At 39.2% G+C, this 23,490-nt stretch overlaps 1 protein-coding gene across 1 annotated transcript in view; it reads right to left on the bottom strand.

Annotated features, from left to right (window-relative positions):
• LOC124620131 overlaps nt 1–23,490 on the bottom strand; it is a 250,344-nt gene that overhangs the window by 5,223 nt on the left and 221,631 nt on the right. Inside the window, exon 15 of the mRNA XM_047146805.1 lies at nt 9,841–10,059. Within this exon, the coding sequence (XP_047002761.1) occupies nt 9,841–10,059 (219 nt within the window). The remainder of the gene's footprint in view (nt 1–9,840; nt 10,060–23,490) is intronic.

The following is a 23,490-nucleotide window of genomic DNA, read 5'->3' as shown; positions in this document are numbered from 1 at the left end:
TGAAAATCACGAACCACATGCTACTGTGTCATCCTCTGCCCCCGGTGTCACTAGATGGTAGTTCTCCTTTGATTAGTTCCTCGACTGTCATCATATAGCTACTGAGTGTATCTCAGTTCTCCCACCTAAAAGCTAATTGATCAGTTCCTCGACTGTCATATAGTTACTGAGTGTATCTCAGTTCTCCCACCTAAAAGCTACATGTGGCACCAACACAGGTCTAGACTACTAAACCGCTATTCTAGAACCCAATATACAACAAAAATTTTAAATGCTGTCGTAATACACTCATTAAGAGATATAACCTGATGTTAGCACAATAAGACAGGTGTTACAGTGTGTGTATTGAGGCAGCGTAACAGGTGGAGTGCAAATACCCAGACTATATCTTTATCCAATAGTTGAGAATGAGAGCTCTTGGTGACTTCCAACAAACATTCACATAATTTATGAAACACACAAATTATGAAACTTTTTCTTGTTGAACCTCCCATCCCTTATCTCTCTCTCTCTCTCTCTCTCTCTCTCTCTCTCTCTCTCTCTCTCTCTCTCTCACACACACACACACACACACACACACACACACACACACACACACACACACACTCTAAAGGATAATAGTTTATCACTTATTACTACATTTTCATTATTCATACAGTCGAACTTCATCATCAGGCATGAAATTTTAACATATTACTTCTTTGCTACTAACTCTATTTGCAACACCCTTGCAGACAGTATCTACATCCACAAAAGTATGGAATCACCGTGCTAAATGCATGCCTGAATACAAATGCAGATGATAATCAAGCTCCATTGTGTTTCAATGTAAAAGGTACCTGTGGAATGTCCTTAATATGTTGCAAATGTCAGTCATGGTCTGAACAGTGTTCTGTGAAGTTGTGAGTGGATTATGTCAGAGCTACGTGAAGTCAAACATGGACAAATTATTAATGCTCGTACAGTGGGTACTTCTGTATCCAAGACAGACGAAGTCTTTCATGTCAAAGACGTACACCAGATACAGGGAACATGGAAAAACATCAACTGACAAGTCATAATGCGGATGAAACTGTGTTGAGTGATCATGATGCATGGCAGCTGAAGAGGATTGCGAAAAAAACAGAGTATGAGAGCTACAAAAGTCAAAAACCCTGTCCGCACGAAAATAATACAAAGGGAGTTCCACAAGATGGTAAGGCATGGTGGAATTTCAAGACCACACATCAGTGATGCAAATGCCCATAACTGAAAAACGTCATGCTGAAGCCATAAAACCTAGACTATGGAGCAATGGAAGAATGTCATTTGGTTGGACAAGTCTTGATTAACTCTGTTTCCAACTTCTGCCTGAGTTTACAGCACTAGAGTGAAATATGGTGAGGGTCTGATGATGATTTGGGCAAACATGTCATGGCATTCCATGGGCCACATGGTTACTCTGTGAAGTAGCATTATTGCCAAGGATTAGGTGACCATTTTGACCGATCAGGTCCACCCCATGGTAAATTATTTGCTCCTCAATGATGATGCTGTGTTTCTAGGCAATAGGGCTCCTATTCACACAGCTCGCATTGTCCATGACTGGTTTTGTTACAACAAGGACGAGTTGTCACATCTCCCCTGGCCACTACAGTCACCATATCTCACTGTTACTTGAGCCTTTGAGGTTTACTTTGAAGAGAAGGATGAATGGCCCCTATACACCTCCATCACCATTACCTGTATTAGCCACTATTTTGCAGGCTGAATACTATAAGATTCCCTTGTAAGCCATACTGGGCCTGTATTTTTCCATTCTGAAACGACTGGAAGGTGTTTTGAATGCCAACAACTTTCCTACGCTGTATTAGGCATGGCAATATGTTTTGCTTTTGGTGTTTTCACGTTTTTGTCCACCCCTGTGCATCATTAAATATATCTGCAAATTTATATGACTGCACGACATACAATTAAGAAGATATGACAACATGAACATTGAGATGTGTGGAAATGCAGCTTTGGCTTAAAAGGCTGCCCAAATTAACCAGACTATATCCATCGAGTATTTCATAATGAGAGCAATTAGCGACTTCCATAAACTTTGATTGATTCCTGATTCTTTTACATCCAGAATGATTTTGACACCATGCCTCACAAGCGACTTCTAATCAAATAGCATGCCTATGGAGTATGGTCTCAGATGTGTGACTAGTTTCATGATTTCCTGTCAGGAAGGTCACAGTTCATTAGTATCTGATGTAAAGACATCGAGCGTTCCCCAACGATGTGTCAAAGGCCCTTTGCTGTTCTTAATCTACATAAGTGAGATGAGATACAGTCTAAGAATCCCTCTTACATTGTATACAGATGATGCCGTCATTTACTGTCTTGTAAGGTCATTAGATGAACAAAACCAACTGCAAAATGATTTACACAAGATATCTGTATGGTGCACAAAGTGGCAACTGACTCTAAATAATAGAAATTGTAAAGTCATCCACTTGAGTATTAAAAAGAATCCTCAAAATATCAGTTACATGATAAATCATACAAATCTAAAGGCTGTAAAATTAACTTAATATTTAGGGATTACAATTACGAATGATTTAAATTGCAATGGGCACACAGACAACATTGTGAGGAAAGCAAAGACTGATTTATTGGCAGAACACTTAGAAAATGTAACTGGTCTACTAAGGAGACTTCTTACACTACACTTGTCTGCCCTCTTTTGGAGTACACTGTGCAGTGTGGGATCAGCATCAGATATAATAGAGGGAGAACATAGAAAAAGTTCAAAGGAGGGCAGCTCATTGAGTGGGACTGATACAATATGCGAATTGGAGTGGCAATCATTAAAACAAAGGTGTTTCTTGTTCTCATGAAATTTCTATCACCAATTCTTTCCTTCGAGTTTGGAGATTTTGTTGGCGCCCACTTACATAGGGAGAAATAATGATCGCTACAAAATAAGAGAAATTAAAGCTGACATGGAAGGACTTGTGTGTTCTTTTTGCCGCACATTGTTTCCGAGTGGAATGGTAAAGAAATAGCTTGAAGGTGGTTCCATAAACCCTCTGCCAGGCATTTGATTGTGAATTACAGAGTTATCACGTAGATGTAGATGAACTTTTAGCATGACTTCAAACCTATGCTTTAGTCAAATATTTAATTCATTAACTCATTTGCAAAGTAATCAAGCATCTGAAGCTGTTTTATATGTGACAGTTCGATTCTTTAAAGAATTGGGAGTTACTGGTTGAACCCTATTCCAACAAGTGGCTATCATATCTGCAAACCTCTCACCTACAGCATTATCACCACATATACATAGGTGCATGAAGTGTTTTGCTGTCAACAGCACGAATGAGGCATTTTTTACTGTTTAAAAACAGAGAAACTGGTTACGTTATCATGAGAACTTATAATCACCTAAGCATAAAATAAAAATGCTCTGAGGTTTGACAGTTCACCAAAACTTGAATGTATCTGGCAAGTTAATATAAGAGGTTGGGTTGAGATTTTAACCAGGATAATATCTCATATAAAATGTTTTCAGTTTTCTTGCAACATCAAATCTGGGTACAATCTCAAGCTGTCAATGATTACCACATTGTCTTCGTTGTGGTGGAGTTATATAGCCCTTTAAAGCTTCTGTTTGGTCAGTGTGTGTTGTCACAATTCATGCTACCATTCACATGTGTAGTGATACTAACTGCATTGCCCAGTCCAAGACAATTTTAATTATGTATTACATAATTAATGTATGATATGAGATGTTGCAGGAGATGTTGGGCGTGTTTCCAAGATGGCCACCGAGTAAGTGACGCCAGAAACTATTTCCAGAAAGTTAAGTGATTTAGACAGGAATATAATTTAGTTTAACGCCGATAACAAATTAAATACGTGCATTAGTGTATCATTTAGTCTTGCCGTTGGAGGCTTGACTTTTCTTTGCGTATTTTTTCGGAAAACACGAAAAGATCGTAACTTCACGAAGTCGCGCTTAGGCTTAAATTTTGTAAACGTGTTTGTTTCTTGTTTCACGGTAATTTAACTAGTTTCTCGGTAACAAATAAGTAAACTACCGTAAATAGCGTATAACTTCATTGTTTTAAAACAGATTTCTGAAAAACAGCGTAACTTTATATCAGAAACTTGCTTATATACATTTGTTTATAGGCTTAATTCTCGTAACGTTTTTGGAGAATCAAACTTAAAGTATCTCGTTTAATTGTCCTTTTTTTCATTCCATTGAGTGAAATATATAATAAATAGCGTATACCTTCATTGTTTTAATACAGACCTCAGAAAAACAGCGGAATTTTAAATCGGAAACTTGCTTATATACATTTGTGAATAGGCTTAATTATTGTAACGTCTTTTTTTGATTTTCGGTAATTTAATTGATTTATTCTAGCTAAAGTATTATTTTTGCCATGAGTGAGAAGTGCCTGACTTGCCGTAGAACTGTTAGTTCCGGGGTTTGGTGTGATGGATGCAGTAGTTTTTCTCACTGGGGGGACTGCAGTGGTGTGGGTGTCGGGAAAGTGGATCAGGCTCATCAGTGGTTATGTAGGATTTGCAGCAGAGATAGGAAGATAGTGGAACAGGAGGGGAAAATTGCTACCCTTCAGGCTGAGCTAGATAAGGCTAGGGAAGATCTTGACAGGTTAAGGAAGGAGAAGGGCAAAGAGAGGTGGGAAGTGGCAATAGGTAACAGAAGGAACAGGCCTATAACTAAGTCTGACAGTTTTGTGGTGAATGTCAAAAATAAGTTTGACCTGTTGCTTCAGTTAGAAACTGATGAGCCTCAAGCAAAGCTAGGTGTAGACAGGACACAACAAACTTTCAACAGGAAATTGAAAAAGAATGTAGGAAAGTCATAGAAAAGGAAGAAAGTTTTGTTGTTAGGCAGTTCTCATGCCAGAGGTGTAGGCCAACTTCTGCAGGAGGAATTAGGACCAGAATACCAGGTCACAAATTTTTTCAAACCAAGTGCTAGTCTGGATCAGGTGACAGAGGATTTAGGTTCACTCTGTAAAGGATTTACCAGGGAAGACACCGTGGTTATTGTGGGAGGGCCAGGGAACAGCATCGACAGAGATCCTGGGTACAGTATAGAGTGTGACCTGGTAAAGATTGCGTCGGCATCGAGACACACCAATGTTGAATTTGTATCTGTCCTGAGACGCCATGACCGGCCTCATTTGAACTCTTCTGTTGGGAGAGTTAATTTGGAGTTGGAACGGCTGCTTGTGTCGGGTGCGGGGGCTCATATTGGTGTGGTTCCTGTTGATTATCTCAGTAGGTGGGACTATACCAGGCACGGCCTACATCTCAACAGGAAAGGGAAGGGGAAACTGGCTGGGGTAATAGCAGGAAATTTAAGGGGGGGAGGCACTGCCATGAATGGTAAAATACCAGTGGTTACAGGTGTTGGAGCAGCACCTTTTTTAGGATAGGTAAGACAGAAAGATGTCAAGTTCTACGAGAGGTCAGGATTGAAACAAATCTTCAGTTTATGAAAGAAATTCAACAGCACAATTCTAGCCCATTGGACCACCAATCACAGCTATCAATTATAAATTTTCACCAATCACCAGAAATTTTATCTCCACCAAGTTGTATCTCAGTCCTAGGTAATTGCATTGATGAATTAAAGTCACCCAACCCAGTTGACATAATCTGCCTCTCTGAACACCATGTGACCACTGGTATAGGAACTAGGCCTAAGCACAATGAGAAACTCAGACAGGAGAGTACTGCAAATGTTAGAATAAGGAAAGGTTCTCATAAAAGTATAATTAAAGATAATGTAAGTATATTTCATCAAAATATTGGGACTTTAAAGAATAACATAGAACACCTTCTGGTGTGTTTAGAAGATTTAGAAGCTGAGAATGAAATAGATATACTATGCCTGTCTGAGCATCACATTGTTACTGATATGGATAAGGTAAATGTAAGTGGTTATAAGCTCTCTGCACATGTAATGAGAGAAAATATGGAGAAAGGAGGAGTTGCCATAAATGTCAAAAGTTATCATTGTGCAAAAAGTATAGAAACAAAAAAGTTTTGTGTAGAGAAACATATAGAACATGTGCCTGTGAGCTTAAATTAAATAACGGCACATTTATAATTGTAACTGTATATAGGTCCCCATCAGGAAATTTTCATCTGTTTCTGAAAAATTTGGACTCCTTGTTGTGCTATCTGTCAGACAGGGGGAAGCAAATTATTATTTGTGGGGACTTCAATGTAGATTCTCTGAAAGAGGGTAATAGGAAAAATGACCTTGAAGTATTACTCGGTTCTTTCAATTTGACACCCGTTATTGATTTACCTACTCTGGTGGTAAAGGATAGCAGCTCACTGATAGATAACTTCTTTATAGACCAAGATAAGTTTAACCAGATAAATGCTCAGCCTGTTGAGAATGGTCTTTCTGATCATGGTGCACAGCTAGTTACAATATATTGCATAGCTCCATTCAGCAATACTAAACAGTCCTCCAAAGTAGTACGTTCAGTCAACGATTTAACAATTGCAAATTTCAGGGAAAGCCTACAGCAGTTAGACTGGGATGAGATGTACCGTGAACCTGATGCCAATTTAAAATATAATTTATTTCATGACATTTTTGTAAATGCATTTGAAAACTGCTTCCCCAAGAAAATAGTTAAATATACTCGTAAGAAACCTTGTAACAAACCATGGCTTACTAAGGGTATAAAAATATCTTGTAACTGGAAAAGGGAAACGTATCTGACAGCAAGAAAGAGTAGTGCTCCAGAAACTATCAAACATTATAAAAACTACTGTGTTATATTAAGAAAAGTTATTAAAAAATCCAGAAGTATGTGTTTCATGTCTGAAATCAGCAACTCTGATGATAAAATTAAAACCATTTGGAATATTATTAAAAGAGAAACAGGTCAACCAAGAGCAGAGGAAGACAGTATTACCATCAAATTGAATGAAAACTTTACAAACAAAAAGTCAGAAGTTGAAAATATTTTTAATAATCATTTTCTAAATGTTGTGGATATAGTAGGATCCAGGTGTTCATTAGAAGATGCTAGGCTGTTAATGGAAGAGGCCATACCTATGCAATTTGATACAATTGAAATCTCACCCACTTCTCCCTCTGAAATTAGGAAAATAATAAACTTGCTTAAAAGCAAAAACTCACATGGAATTGATGGCATTTCCAGCAAAATACTAAAAGCTTGTTCCCAACAGATAAGTAAGAGTCTCAGCCACCTGTGTAATAGCTCTCTGGAACAGGGCATTTTGCCTGATAGACTGAAATATGCTATTGTTATACCTTTGCATAAAAAAAGGGGATAGATCTGATGTCAACAATTACCGTCCAATCTCCCTTCTAACAGCTTTATCCAAAATTTTTGAGAAAGTAATGTATTCAAGAGTAGCTTCACATATCTGTAAAAATGAAGTACTAACAAAATGTCAGTTTGGTTTCCAGAAAGGTTTTTCAACAGAAAATGCCATATATGCTTTCACCAATCAAATTTTGAATGATCTGAATAACCGAACACCACCCATTGGGATTTTTTGTGATCTCTCAAAGGCTTTTGATTGTGTAAATCATGAAATTCTGCTAGACAAGCTCAAATATTGTGGCATGAGTGGGACAATGCACAAATGGTTCAATTCGTACCTAACTGGACGAGTGCAGAAAGTTGAAATAAGCAGTTCTCATAATATGCAAAGATCAGCACATTCCTCAAACTGGGGAACTATCAAGAATGGGGTTCCACAAGGGTCAGTCTTGGGTCCTTTGTTGTTCTTAATATATATTAATGAATTGCCATTCTACATTCATGAAGAGGCAAAGTTAGTTCTCTTTGCTGATGATACAAGTATAGTAATCATACCTGACAAACAAGAATTAACTGATGAAATTGTCAATACTGTCTTTCAGAAAATTACTAAGTGGTTCCTTGTAAACGGACTCTCACTGAATTTTGATAAGACACAGTATATACAGTTCCGTACGGTGAATGGTATGACACCATTAATAAATATAGACCTTAATCAGAAGCATATAGCTAAGGTAGAATATTCCAAATTTTTAGATGTGTCCATTGATGAGAGATTAAATTGGAAGAAACACATTGATGATCTGCTGAGACGTTTCAGTTCAGCTACTTATGCAATAAGGGTCATTGCAAATTTTGGTGATAAACATCTTAGTGAATTAGCTTACTACGCCTATTTTCACTCATTGCTTTCATATGGTATCATATTTTGGGGTAATTCATCACTGAGGAATAAAGTATTTACTGCGCAAAAGCGTGTAATCAGAATAATAGCTGGAGTCCACCCAAGATCATCCTACAGACATTTATTTAAGGATCTAGGGATATTCACAGTAGCTTCTCAGTATATATACTCTCTTATGAAATTTGTTATTAACAACCAAACCCAATTCAAAAGTAATAGCAGTGTGCATAACTACAATACTAGGAGAAAGGATGATCTTCACTATTCAAGATTAAATCTAGCTTTGGCACAGAAAGGGGTGAATTATGCTGCCACTAAAGTCTTTGGTCACTTACCAAATCATTATGAAATATCGTATTCATGATCCATGGAACTAGTATTAATCTAATCTAATCTAATCATACAATACTGCAGGTATTCAATAAACATAAAAAATAAAGTACATTCCAAATTTCTATCTGTCCATTCTGTCCTTTTCTATGAAGACATTTCTTGGAAATTCCAATTATTATGTTTCAAAAAAAAATTTTTTTCCTTCGGCAATGACACTATTTCTTGTCCTACTCCCCACTTCGATTTTTAATTCTTGTAATTACATTTGTCAGTTCCTCTGCGGAGCTTTTTCAGTAATTCGTTTTTTAATTTAATTTTATTGGCCTTTAGATGGAATCAATACATCCATTTACAAGTGCATTTTAAAGACAGTAAAGATTCCAGAATGAAGACAGTGAAGATTGTTAAATCATAGGGATATAGTTATTTTATACATGAAGTATGAATTTGCAAACATCAGTAGTTCAACATTTATGTATGTTGTAGGGAGTAGTAGGTGTCTTGACTCATTTCGAAATACTGATTCTCTGAAGTTTGCATATTAAGAGTAATGCCCCCCAAGATGTAGAAGAAATGCCCAACAACTGGTTCAACAAGGGTGTAGTAAGTGACCTTAGGATTCTTCCAATACATTTGAGTCTGCCATCTGCTTTCCACGTAATTTGATTTCCACATTATATCATTCTGAACAGGTGAACCTAGAAATGACATCATGTGACACCTCAAGCTGCTGTTTGAGTTATTCTTTATTGTGAGGTTGGTTTTGGTCAAAGACTGTTACCAAGTACAGAGTTTTGTTAACAGCACGAGTTACACTTATACAAAAAACACAATGTCAAAAATATAATATTTATGATGTTCAGTCGTCAGGCACAGGTAGATGCATCTACCTCTGCACAACAAAGACATTTGTATTATATCTTTGATAGGCCTATAGTGTTTATTATATAGGTACATAACTCTTGCTGTGGACTAAAATGTATTGGATAGTGGTCTTTGACTGAAGCCACTCGCACGATAAAGAATAAACTGAAAACCAGCTTACGGTGTTGCATAATGTCATTTCTACAATTTAAGCAAGCTGTAGAACACAATCAACAAAAAATATTTTAGGTACTCCTAGACACCTCTATGTCATGGCTCATTCTCATGGGCAATTGTCATTTATGTGGTCAAACAATACCAGATTTTTCAGATATTTAGGTACATTACATTAGTTAAAGGTTACACAGCGTTAGTGCTTGCAGAAAGGTAGACGTGCATCGAACCACTCACCAGTTTCTCTATGATTCTCCTCACTGTCGTCTGAAGACACGTCATCGGTGTTGAACGTGAGCTTCTCATACTTTGACCTGTCCTCTGCAGGCGCTCTCACGTAGGGAGGGGAGAGGCTGGAGCCCAGCAGCAAGGCGGAGGCCGTCTCCGCTTCGGGGGAAGAATTGCTGCTACCATCACACATCCAGTTCTCTGACCTCTCACAAACCTTTAACAGTCCTGCGAACACACGAAACATCCGACGCGTATGAGAGGCCTCAGAACTTTATGTACAAACATAATGGCTGATTTACCTAAAATTAGAATCCCCAATATATTGCAAATGAGACGTGGTATTCTCACAGAATGGAGTTGGACACAGGGATTCAAAATTTTACTTATGGGGTGATTCCAGAAATTTTGGGAAAGTTGTTCAATACCATCATGTGATCATTTATTACACACAACAAGACCAATTCTTGAAACTAAACTAATAGCAGAGGTGATTTAAGAGACAACTGAGTTTGTTATAAGTTTCTAGCACAAATATTTGAGATGCCATTGTTCCATTCTATGTGCCCAGTCCATCTCATTACAACCACCACTGGCAAGACATTAGTGCCCATTGGCCAACAGTTTTTGTTGCCTCTGTAACTGACTTCCAGTAATGTTGGAGGCTCTTCAGTTACAGACATAGGTATACCTAAGGCAACAGCACTGGTACTTAGGTCATAGCACAGGTTATTCTACAGCTGCTCTTAAATATTTTTTCCTGTGCAGAGGTTGTGAATACAACCATTACTCTGCTTGGCCATTGCCCCATTCTGGCAACATTATACAGGTGCAAGCTAAAAGGATGTCCTTCATGAGAACATACTGTTACACCTAATATGAAATCCTGACTTAATGCAGCTCTACCTGCTACACCTATACTATGCAATTCGCCTTATGGCATATGATGGAGGACAAGATACTTAGTCTCAAACACTACACAACGTGCACTGTAGTGACAAGCAATATTATAAGTAGAAGCCTGTATTGCAGCTGATGGCCTCATTTTCAACCCACACAGGTCACTGTGATAGGCAATGACATCAGGCTAATGGGGTTGAGTGTGACGATAATTACTGACAAACTGTTTGTACCAGAACCCTTTAACAAACAACAATGTGACCCAAGAAAGATCTTCAAAACATTACTGGAACGGTTTTAATGCCCTATCACACACAGCAAACAATCAACAATGATTCTTAATTTTATAAATGTACTGCAGCATTTGAAGACAAACTGTCTCAGATTGCACCTCATAATGGTGATACAGTTGTTTTATAAGCACACTGTGTTACATTAGAATTTCAATACACACAAATGTGGGTAAAATGTTATTTCTGGACTGCTCATGTCATTGTATAACTGCATCTAGTTAGTTTACATTTCTGGTTGTGATAGCACAAATGAATTGTGGCAGTTCGAACAGGCGTGCTGGACCGAGACTCGAACCTGGCACCATGCCTTCTGCAGGCAACATTTGTGACCATCTGAATTATCCAGGTACAATCCCAAGCCCGCCCTCATGGCTTCATTTCCACCAGTACCTCTCTCCTACATACCAGACTTCAAAGAGTAGGTCTCCCGGATAGCTTGCGGTAATAGCACTCTACGAATCTTAAACCCCTAAAGAAAAATGAGGGGCACTTTAAGCAAACCTAAAAATCAACAAAACTCAACTTGCTACATAGGAATTCAGCTACAGTGTTCTTCAAATTTGAATGTTTGATCCACTTCTGTACTTTGCTTTTATAAATGACCCACCCAACCCCACCCAACCCCATGACAGAAGTTCCAAAGGTGATCACACAATAAACCACTTAACATAAAGTCTGAAAAGGGTTACAACTGGTTCAGTGCCAGTTTAACATCCCAAAAAGTCACACAGTGCATTTCAAATGATTAAAAGTGAATTACAGGTCTCAAAGTAGTTATTACTGGCTATAAACTAACTGAAAAATTCAGGTGACGAAAAAACAAAATCTTTATATAAAAAAAAGTTAGTTTGGACAAACTGATCAACATTCATTTCAGCTGGCTTTCAACTTAGATGCATCTCTGAATGGCAGGCAACAATACTAAAACACTATCTGTAGTATTATGGTAAAATCTTATTGGATAATGCAACAAAAATTAAGTGAAGTCTGATGAAGTGATAATATGGAAAACCTCTACAATGCACTGTTTCAGGCTTTCTTGATGCAATAAACACTGCCAAGGCTGCTTGACAACTTTGCTGAAACTGACATTCAGTAAAAGCACCAGAAAATTTATTTACAGGCTATGAACACTACACCTGGCAATGCAATTCGAGAACTTAGAACCAAGAGACCACTGCTATGCACCTTTAAGTCAGTAGCTCACAAATTATTTTTATTGTATCTCAAGATAGTGCCAAAGCTAAAGGACGTTGCTTAATATATTCACACTCATGCTCCACCACAATATTTAAGACTACACTGTGGTCTTCCAGCAGCAATTCACACTGTCAATCAAAACTGACAAGCAGGTGATCAGAATATAGCAGAGGTTTAACAACTTCTAACTATACTTTGGAGCATCAGAACTCTTCAAATATGTTGGAATTCTTATATTCAAGACATTTGTAGTTAATAATAAAAGTTTGTTGCAGATGAAATATGGACAAGATAAAAAACTAATTTTTATATCCACATAGAACTTCTACACAGAATTAAGAGCGGCATTCTGTGTTCAGGTGCAAACACCTTGGGCAACTCGTCTGCAGACATCAAGTGTACCAAACTGAAAAACCATGGATAACTAGAAAATATTGTAAGCCTTCATTACTAACCATTACTTCTATAAATTATCTGAATCCTTGTTCGTACTGTAAGGAAATATGTTCACAGTAAAGTAAGTATCCACTCTACTATATATAGAGACCAATAAAACCAGGAAAAACTTTTACCTGCAAGCTGCAGACTATGCCACAAACAACGAGTGGGGCAAATGACAATTTTCCTATATTCATTTGGTGTGTGTGTGTGTGTGTGTGTGTGTGTGTGTGTGTGTGTGTCCCACTAATGCCTACGAGCATTTTACTGTTATATTTACTTTTATGGAGCTGTGGAACTGATGGTATAGCTAACCAGTGGACAATGTCATATCTAATCTTCGTAAATCCATACTTAAACTGGATGAAGGTGGGACGCAGCTGGTATAATTTTTATTAAAAATGAAATTCCTCCAGCTGTACTTAAGATTTTATATTTACTTCACTACTAATTTCGGTGTTGCGTCAATGCCATCTTCAGGCCCGTACACTTTGATGAAATCAGTTGTGTGTGGCTCAGTCTAGGAGTCCGCGGTGAGACCAACACGTGCTCCACATGGATGGCGAGCAGTAACTGGATGTGACAGTTAAAGATGGCAAAACGAAAGTTCAAGTTTTAAATTTCTTGCTCAACAAATCATTCACAGGAGAATTGTAGACGCGTATTGTGGTTTGACCACTGAACAGATTCCCGTACGGATGACAAAGAAATAAGCAATTGTGGTATAGACAAACAGCTGAAGGAGTGGGTAACAAATAAGTCACCAGGTCCAGATGGAATACCAATTCGGCTTTTCAAAGAGTACTCTATAGCATTGGTACCTTATTTAACTTGCATTTATCACGAATCTTTTGCCCAGCACGAAGTACCAAGCAAATGGAAAAAAGTGCAAGTGGCTCCTGTCCATAAGAAAGACAAAAGAACAGATCCACAAAATTGCAGACCAGTATCTCTAACGTCGGTTTGCAGCAGAATCCTTGAACATATTTTCAATTTGAATATAACAAATTTTCTTCAGACCGGGAAACTTATGTCCATGAATCAGCAAGGTTTTAGAATGCAAGCTGAACTTGCCCTTTTCTCCCATGATATACAGCGAACTACGAATGAGGGGCAGACAGACTGATTCCGTATTTCTAGATTTCTGGAAATCGTTTGACATGGTGCCCTACTGCAGGGTGTTAAAGAAGGTTCAAGAATGTGGAACAGACTGACAGATAGATGAGTGGCTCGAAGACTTCTTGAGTTATAGAACCCTGTATGTTGTCCTCAATGGCGAATGTTCATCAGAGACAAGTGTATCGTCAGGAGAGCACCAGGAACGTGTGATAGGCCCACTATTATTCTCTATATACATAAATGATTTGGTGGGCTGCTATTTACAGTGGTTTGCTGATTATGTATTTAAATATCTGACTGTAACATTGCAAAGAGATATGAAATGGAATGAGCATGTGAGGATTGTATTAGGAAAGGCGAATGGTCGTCTTCAGTTTATTTGGAGAATTCTAGGAGACTGGATGTAGGACGCTAGACCGATCTATTCTCGAGTACTGCTCGAGTCTTGGGATCCATACCACGCCAAATTAACAGAAGACACCAAAGAAATTCGGAGGTGGACTGCTAGATTTGTTACTGACAGGTTCAAACAACATGCAAGTGTTACAGAGGTGCTTCGGGGGAGTGGGGTGGTGGGTGGAAGGTGACATACTTATCGAAGAACGTTATTGAGAAAATTTGGAGAACTGATTTTTGAAGTTGATGCCTCCAATGTTCACTGCACGCAAGGACCACAAATACAATATACAAGAAATTATGGCTCATACATAGGCACTCTGACAGTTGTTTTTCCCTCGTTCTGTTTGCAATCGGAATGGAAAGGAAATGACTAGCAGTGGTACGGGGTACCCTCTGCCACGCCCCGTAAAGAGGATTGCAGAGCATCGATGTAGATGTAAATTCTTTGAACTGGGTAGAAATCACTTATTGTGTTCCACAAGGCTCAATCTTAGGTCCAGTTTTGTTTCTCATATATATGTAAACAACCTTCCATCTAATACTGAACAAGCAGAATTAGATCTTTTAGTGGATGACACTAATATTGTAATCAGTCCAAACATACATACAGCAACAGAAGAAAGGGCAAATATTAATCTTAAAAAGTATTTTTGAGTGGGTTCCTGTTAGTGGTTTCACATTAAATTTCAAAAAGACACAACAAATTCAGTTCTACATTTCTAGAGGTACCACATGAGTGATAAGCATAACTCATGGGAAGAAACAGTAACTACGTTGTAAACTTCCAGATTTTTACATGTCCTGGTTGATGAGAACTTAACTAGAAAAAAATCATTCTGGAACTTCTAAAACAACTTAGTTCAGCCACATTTGTACCCCGAATCATTATAAATCTTGAGGAGCCTATTTTCATTCAATAATGTCATACGGAATAATGTTCCATGGTAGCTCATCTTTAAGAAAGAAAGCACTCACTGACCCAAAACAGGCTGTAAGAATAATATGTGGCACTCACCAATGATCATCTTCTGGAGGTGTGTACACAGTGTTAGGTATTTTGACTACTGCTTCACCGGATATTTATTTCCCAATGATGTTTGTTGTACATAAACTACTGCAGTTCAAAAGAGACAATGATGCACATAATCACAACAGCACAAGGAGAGAGAGAGAGGGGGGAGGGGGGGGGGGAAGAAACACATTTATCACTCCACACTAAAACTCTCCACCACATACGCAGAGTATAATCAATGGCACACAGAACATAATATAACATTCAAAAGTATGCCATAAGAGCCGACACTCTCTCTCTCTCTCTCTCTCTCTCTCTCTCTCTCTCTCTCGTGTGTAACATATATTACCCCGTTACAACTTATTTGCTGTTTCAGAATTTTTTTCAAAAAATAAAATTCAGTTTTCAGAACAATACCTCAAGGTAAGTGCTATCGACATCGAAGATTATAATGACCATCTAATATTGTTAACCTGTGAAGAAATTTTTATCACAATTTTCACCTGCTTCTTTATATGATTTCTTAAATGTTAAAGTGACTCACATATTGATTACATCTGAAGTACAAGTAACCCTTATAATTATGTCAAATTCCTATATCTGACATATGAATGTCAATTTTACTAACAAGTTGTTTAACACTGACTGCTGCATACTTAGTGATGGATGTTTCTCCGCCAGGCCTGGCCTGCTGTGGCCATCGGCAGCCACACGGCAACATCTGTGTGGTTCTGCTGTAGCTGCCAGTGGCCACATGACAGTTAATGTGTTAAAAATAGGGGAAAAGAAAGAGAGTCAATTTCTCTTTAGCTAAATAGTTATCCTTAAGTATAACTAAACAGTTTTACAATATTTTAATCTGCATTCATTCATTACAATACAGAATTGTGATTTTCAAATGAGCCAGTTGGACTATGTTTGTTGATTTTACAAACGATCTAATATAGGAAACAAGTTTTGGAAAAGAGCAGTTATGCAGGAAACTTTACTGACACATATAAACATGAATTTCATATACGAGGGTAATCCCAAAGTAAGGACTCCTATTTTTTTATAAGTACAGAACTCTTGTTTGTGTGTCAGTTGGTCACACTTATGAAGAGTACTTCACGCGCTGTGTGTAAACATGCTCATGCCACGCAGAGGTGCTCAGTCTTGGCAGTCGTTGAGAATGGAGCTCCCGTTGGATGTTACCGCCAAGTGCAAATTGTGTGCAGTTTTTCAGTTTTTGAACGCAAAGGGCACTGCACCGATTGAAATCCATCGCCAGCTAATGGAAGTGTATGGTGAGTCGTGCATGGACGTCAAAAATGTTTGTAAGTGGTGTACAGAGTTTGCAGATGGTCGGACCGAAATTCTCGACGAACACCGTGGCAGCGAGCTGGTATGACATGGGAATACAAAAACTGCCATAGCGTCTACAAAAATGCATCAACAGAAATGGTGATTATGTCAAAAAATAGCTAAATGTTCAAGCTGTAAATTGATGTAAATCATCGTAGAAATAAACAGGTCTTTGTACTTATAAAAAAATAGGACACCTTACTTTTGGGATTACCCTCGTATTACAGACCAAAAAAACTTCAGCTGACCATCTGAAAAGTGGATGGCTATTATAAACACAAATATAAGCTGATAATAATAAGAGTATACTGTCTGACACAACTACGATGAAGGGAAAACAAGAAGGACCAGAAGAAACCTTGTTAGAGAAGGGAGGCAATACATGACAAGGATGACCATCACAAAATATATCACTGAAATAGAAAAGAGGCTCAAATGAGTAATAGAAATGATTTAGAAACATGAAACACACAGTACGTCATATTTGCAGTGCTATGGTGCAGATCTGTTAATATATATTTCCCAAAATTTTGGAACATTGTCATGTAGACAAAAGTTTTACACAGTATGAGAAAAATGATAAAACTTGTGTGAAATGCGGGTTTAAACGCAGTTTTCATTTAAATGATTAGCAACATTAACAACAGACTTCATGAAAATTTGTTCCGTACAGAATTTGTTTCTCTATGTTATCAGTAGTTTCATGCATTTCAAGAATAACAGACATCTAAAAATACAATAATAAAATAGAAATTAACTAATGAACTGATCAAATGAGCAAAGCACATGACAATTACATAATTACATTCTTTCAAAACCTACCCATGGCAATACAATTTATGCTTTAAAGTAGACTGAAGCTGTTTTTGTTCACCTTTCTACACTGCAGATCACTTCTCAAGTACAATTAAGCAAGGCGACAAGTGGATACACGTGTGCGAGAGCACACGTGTGTGTGTGTGTGTGTGTGTGTGTGTGTGTGTGTGTGTGTGTGTGTGTGTTGAGAGGGGCCCGGACCCAGTGGGGACTACACAGAACAAAGAAATAGCAATCTCTCTCGCATAGAAAAGTTCTTGTCATAGGTAAATGCTTATGGATTAAAGGAGACCACTCAGAGAAAAGTAGAAACATTGAGTTGTTGATAGGCACACTCAAAAGAAAGAAAACTTGCTAGCTTTTGGAGTTACCCTTTGACAAGGTATCGTAAAACACACACACACACACACACACACACACACACACACACACACACACACACATTCCTCTACCCTTACATTGAAGTGGCTGGACTGACTGTGCCAACACTTCGTTTGTCGGCAGGTGGACTGGTTGTGGTGGGGGTAGTGTTGGGTAGAGGGAGATGGAGGTGGGAGGGACGAAGCGGGAGGGGGGGGGGGGGGGGATGACTTGTGGCTCGGATGGAGGTAGTCAGTTTGCTGGTTAAGAATGCGGGAAGGGAGGGGTAGCAGGTACATGGGCTAGGCACTTAATGCATCACTGTAGGGGCTGGTGGGGAGCAGTGCATGCTGCAGAAAACTTTGGGACATGAATTGGGAGGATATGACAAGACAGAGGAAGGGGAAAGTACTGGGTGAGAGTTCAGGGACAGTGTGTTAGCCAAGATTGAGACCAGGAGGATTATGAGAGCAGATGTGCTGTAAGGATAACTTCCATCTGCATAGTTCAGAAAAGCTGGTGGTGGAGTGAAGGCTCCACATGCATGGGTTGCAAACCAACCATTTAAATTGAGGCTTGTTGCGCTCAGCTGCACGTTGTGCCGCTGGGTGGTCAACTTTGTTCTTGTCATCAGTTTGGCAGTGGCCGTTCATCCTTTAAAAGGCCAGGCCATCTTTGAAAGCAGCCATGTTAACTCTGCTGCAAACACTGCACAGCTTATGCCAGTATGACTACCAACCATTTGTCCACCAGGATACCCACTGCCAAACAGTTGCCAAGAATAAAGTTGACCACCCAGTGGCACAACATGCTGCTTCACAATCCAGGTCATCATGATCCTTCCCTCCACCATCAACTTCTCTGAACTAAGCAGATGGAGTTATCCTTACAAAACATCTTTTGCTCCCATGATTGCCCTGGCCTCAATCTATGATACCCACTGTGTCTGCACCCTGCACCCAACGATTTCCCGTTTCTCTCTTCTGTCACCCCCTCCCAATTCACATTTCCATGTTGCCTTCAGCATTTGCCGTTCCCCACTGGCCCCTACAATCATGCATTATATGCCTAGCCTATCTACCTGCCACCCCTCCCTCCCGCATTCCTAGCTGGCAAACTGACTGCCTCCCTCTGAGCTGCTAACCACACACCTCCAGTCCTTAAGTCCCATAGTGCTCAGAGCCATTTGAACCATTTAACCCCCAGTCCCCTCCCTCACTCTCCATCTACCCACCCCAATTGGCCCCCATGTCTGACAAGAAACAAGGTACTGGCACTTTGTGTGTGTGTGTTTTACTCTACCTTTTCAAAGAATAACTCTGAAAGCTATCAAGTTTTCTTTTTTTTGTGTGTGCCTAATGACAACTCAACACTTCTGCTTCTCAGTGAGTGGCCTCCTTTAATACAAAAGTAAATACCATTCTCTCTTTCTCATATCAGTAGCCGTGTTATTAATCAATATTATTCAAAAACAGGGCAAGAAAATATACCAAATGACCTCTGAAGCATTGCCAAAAGTCATAATCATTAGAGGGTGTGAAGGGTGTTGAAGTTACAAGTGCTAATTTAAATATGAGAAAGAGTGAACTATCAACTGGAATGAGGCACAAAAAGATATTTAATCATTGTATAATACTGGTAAGGTAGGAATGTAAGGGAATGCCTCCATTATAAAAGCTGCTGTCCATATGACTGGGGGCAAGTTTTTCTGGGAGTTTGGGCAGTTGCTAGCAGAGTGATGGGAGCAACAGGTGAGAGTTTGATTCGACATCTTAGAATGACGCTGTGGATACTCAATTCTGGGTAACAGTATGGTGGCAATACTCGCAGTGACCATATTGAAGTGGAGCAGATATATAGTTTTATGTTGTGCCGAAGGCTAATAATAATAACAACAACAATAATAATAATAAGTACACTTAAGTTAGATTGTGTGTCTTTCTTTGTTATTTAAAGCTTTAAGGTCAACTGGGACACTATATAGTAAGTGAACCTGTAACCTACGAAAACAAAAAGGTACATGTATTCCGCAAGAGGTGTGGGATTTGAGAAAATACTGATGAGAGCTCGAATTAGATGCTACATCAGTAGATGTCAATGTAAACACCACACTTCTGGTATTTATATTAAAAATGAAGAAATTCCTCCAGCTGTATTTAAGGTGTTGATTTTATTTATTTGTACTGGCTGATGTCCCACTGTCCTCCATTTCAACTATGGATGTGCAAAGAACAATTCTGGTAATCTTTCACATTGGTTCTCCATTCAATATCACTTCTCTCCCACAAATTCAATGCCCTTCTCAATTAGTACACCAGACAAGGTGACTATGTAATTTGCTGCCTTTCCCATTACACCAAGTTTCTTGCTTCTTCAGAGCTCCAATACTCAATTACAAAATATGGCTTCAGGGTTTCAGAATGTGATGTGCAAGTATGGGTATTTAATTCTGCAAGAACAAACTAATGTTAACACAGTAATAATGAAGACAGCTTAACTTTTTTTTTCCCTATGTCAGTGCTACTGAATGACTACTTACTGCTGCTCCATTTTCTTAAATTATTCACTATCCTGTACTCTGTATTTCAAATGATAACATTACATGACACTCATTCATTTAAAATGGAGAACTTCAGAGAGTTGTAGAGAGAGCAGACTGAAAACTGAAGAGAATTCTTGCATGGATTCAACAAACAGCCACAACAATTTCACATCTACTGTCTTTGCATTGGAAAACTTGAAAAGAACGTTATACTCTTAGACATCTCCACAAGGAAGTACGTAGGAATATCCTTACAACTATTAGTATTCTACCAGTTTAGCTGATTATGAGTTAAAAGAGACTAAACACACAAGGCCATCAGTCTCCTATTCATCCCCCCCTCCCTCTCACCATGATGGAATTAAAGTGTATCCATCTGTCCGTATATCAAGTAAATTCTACATGGAAGTGTTAGAATGTTTTCTAATGTTTGCGTAGCATGTATCTGAGGTGGGGCAAAAGTCCTAACCCAGTATTCACCTAGTGGGCTATGGGGAACTGCCTAAAAGCCATATCCAGACTGGCTGGCGCATCGGTTAATCTTCAAGAATTTCAGATGTTCAGATATAGGAGCGTCATGGAAAAACTTTAATATACCAGGCCATAGGAGAGCTGGGATGAAGAGCAACCACTTATGCACCACTGGATCATAGCTCCTCTTACACAATGTTCCATTTATTAACTGTAAATCTCCTTTGGTCAGAGGAGATTAGTGTTTAACGTCAGGTCGACAATGAGGTCATTAGAGATGGAGCACAAGCTCGGATTAGGGAAGAATGGGGAAGGAAATCGGCTGTGCCCTTTCAACGAAACCATCCCGGCATTTGCCTGAAGTGATCTAGGGAAATTACGGAAAACCTAAATCAGGATGGCGGGGCGCGGGATTGAACCGTCGTCCTCCCGAATGCGAGTCCAGAGTCTAACCACTGCGTCACCTCGTTTGGTGATTTCTTGAAAGACAGTCTGCTTCCTTTTGTTGGTGTCTGCTTTTCTATACCAATGTCACAACCTATTACTGAAGCCTCATTGCCTACTACACCAGTTGACCAGACTGGTCCTTCAGCATAGTCAGCCAGCATTGAGAATGACGGTCAATCACAACAATGAATGATTTGCCGTATAAATATGGCTGTAACTTGTTGATGCCCAAACTCTTTCTCAGTTTTAGAGTAGTTCATGTTGGATTTAGACCAGAAGCATATGCTATCACTGTATCAGCACCTTCCTGAATATAAGCTAAAACTGCACCTATACCATTACAGCTAGTGTCTGTGTGAAATTCTGTCTCAGTATTCTTACCATACAATGATAGGACCGGAGAAGAGATTTGTGCCTGCTTAAGGATAATGAAAGATCTTCCTTGCACATCATTCTAGGAAAACATGACAGCTCCTTGCAGTAGTCCTTTCAAGGGATATGCCTTGGTACGTAAGTCCTTTATGAATGGCTGGTGGAAAAATCTCACATCATCATCACTGGAAAATGTGTGACTGCTCTTATTTTCTCCGGTCAGGATGGACTTTCTCTCTTCCATTAGTCGCCCCAAGATTTTTATTTCCTCCTCTGCAAAGCGGAGGCCATTAGTGTTTAACAACTGTCAACAATGACATCATTAGAGATGGGACAAAAATCTTGGATTAGGAAAGGTTGGAGAAGGAAATCGATTTTGCTCTGTCAATGGAACCACTCTGGCATTTGTCTGAAGCGATTTAGGCGAAACAGAGAAAACCTGAATCACGATGGCCGGATGTGGGTTTGAACAATCATCCTTCCGAATGTGAGAGTCCCATGTACTAACCACTGCATTAGGCAAATAGCCACTTTTTTCAGATTCAGGCAGAGGCCTGCAGCCTGAACACACTTCAACATGGTTGTCAGGTGGTTTACATGTTCTTCAAATTTAATTTCTTTTTCTTTTTTTTAAAGATCCTGCAGACAGTAAAGACACGTCATACATTTAAGTTCAAAGTTGGCTGTAGCTTTGATCTCATAGAAGCCATCAGGAATTAAGAAGAAGAAATTCTAATTTGCCAGTAGCCTGTCTGCAAGTTAGTAGATGAAATATACTTGGTTCCTTCTGAACCAGTCTAGGGTGTCATCAACACATGGCAATGGGTAGACATGTTTCTTAGTGATTTTGTCAGTCATCATTACTCAACACAGAGACTGCATGTGCCATCTACTCCTTCAGTAGGTCCACAAGAGAGGAGGAAGAACTCTCTGACAGTTCAATGACGTCATCTTGCATTCTTCTTCACTTCTTCCCACATTATCTGTCGTACAGCCATCAACAAAATATATAGGCATAGGCAAATCAGTGGATAATCTGCAGTGTTCACACAATTTTTTTTACTATGGGCCACTTGGTCCGACTCTTCTCCACTCTGGATTTTAAAGCACCTGAAAACTGACCCATAATGGCTAGCATTTGCCAACATTCCTCAGTCTGGCCAGATCTTATAAGCAGTTTGATAGTACACTACAACTTCAATTAGCACAACTCCAACTATGTGAATAATTTGTCTACATTTAAAGTCCGCAAAGGCTGGCTATGGAATTTCAAGGCAAGGCATGGTATGGTATGGTATTTGTGAGTTGGATTTATGCGGTGCAAAATATCCTGATCATCAGTTATTCGGATCGCTTTGAGGGGAAAAAAAAAAATTGTGCTGTATGACTAAAATGGTTGGTTTTGAAACTTCCTGGCAGATTAAAACTGTGTGCCCGACCGAGACTCGAACTTGCCTTTCGCGGGCAAGTGCTCTACCAACTGAGCTACCGAAGCACGACTCACGCCCGGTACTCACAGCTTTACTTCTGCCAGTATCTCGTCTCCTACTTTCCAAACTTTACAGAAGCTCTCCTGCGAGCTGCCAGGAAGTTTCATATCAGCGCACACTCCGCTGCAGAGTGAAAATCTCATTCTGGAAACATCCCCCAGGCTGTGGCTAAGCCATGTCTCCGCATTATCCTTTCTTTCAGGAGTGCTAGTTCTGGAAGGTTCGCAGGAGAGCTTCTGTAAAGTTTGGAAGGTAGGTGACGAGATACTGGCAGAAGTAAAGCTGTGAGTACCAGGCGTGAGTCGTGCTTCGGTAGCTCAGATGGTAGAGCACTTGCCCGCGAAAGGCAAAGGTCCCGAGTTCGAGTCTTGGTCGGGCACACAGTTTTAATCTGCTAGGAAGTTTCATATCAGTGCACACTCCGCTGCAGAGTGAAAATCTCATTATGGTTGGTTT

The sequence above is a fragment of the Schistocerca americana genome, chromosome 1 (genome assembly GCF_021461395.2).
Source record: "Schistocerca americana isolate TAMUIC-IGC-003095 chromosome 1, iqSchAmer2.1, whole genome shotgun sequence".
Classification (NCBI taxonomy): Eukaryota; Metazoa; Arthropoda; class Insecta; order Orthoptera; family Acrididae; genus Schistocerca; species Schistocerca americana.
The sequence above is the reverse complement of the archived record's forward strand: the minus strand, read 5'-3'. Positions and strand labels throughout refer to the sequence as shown.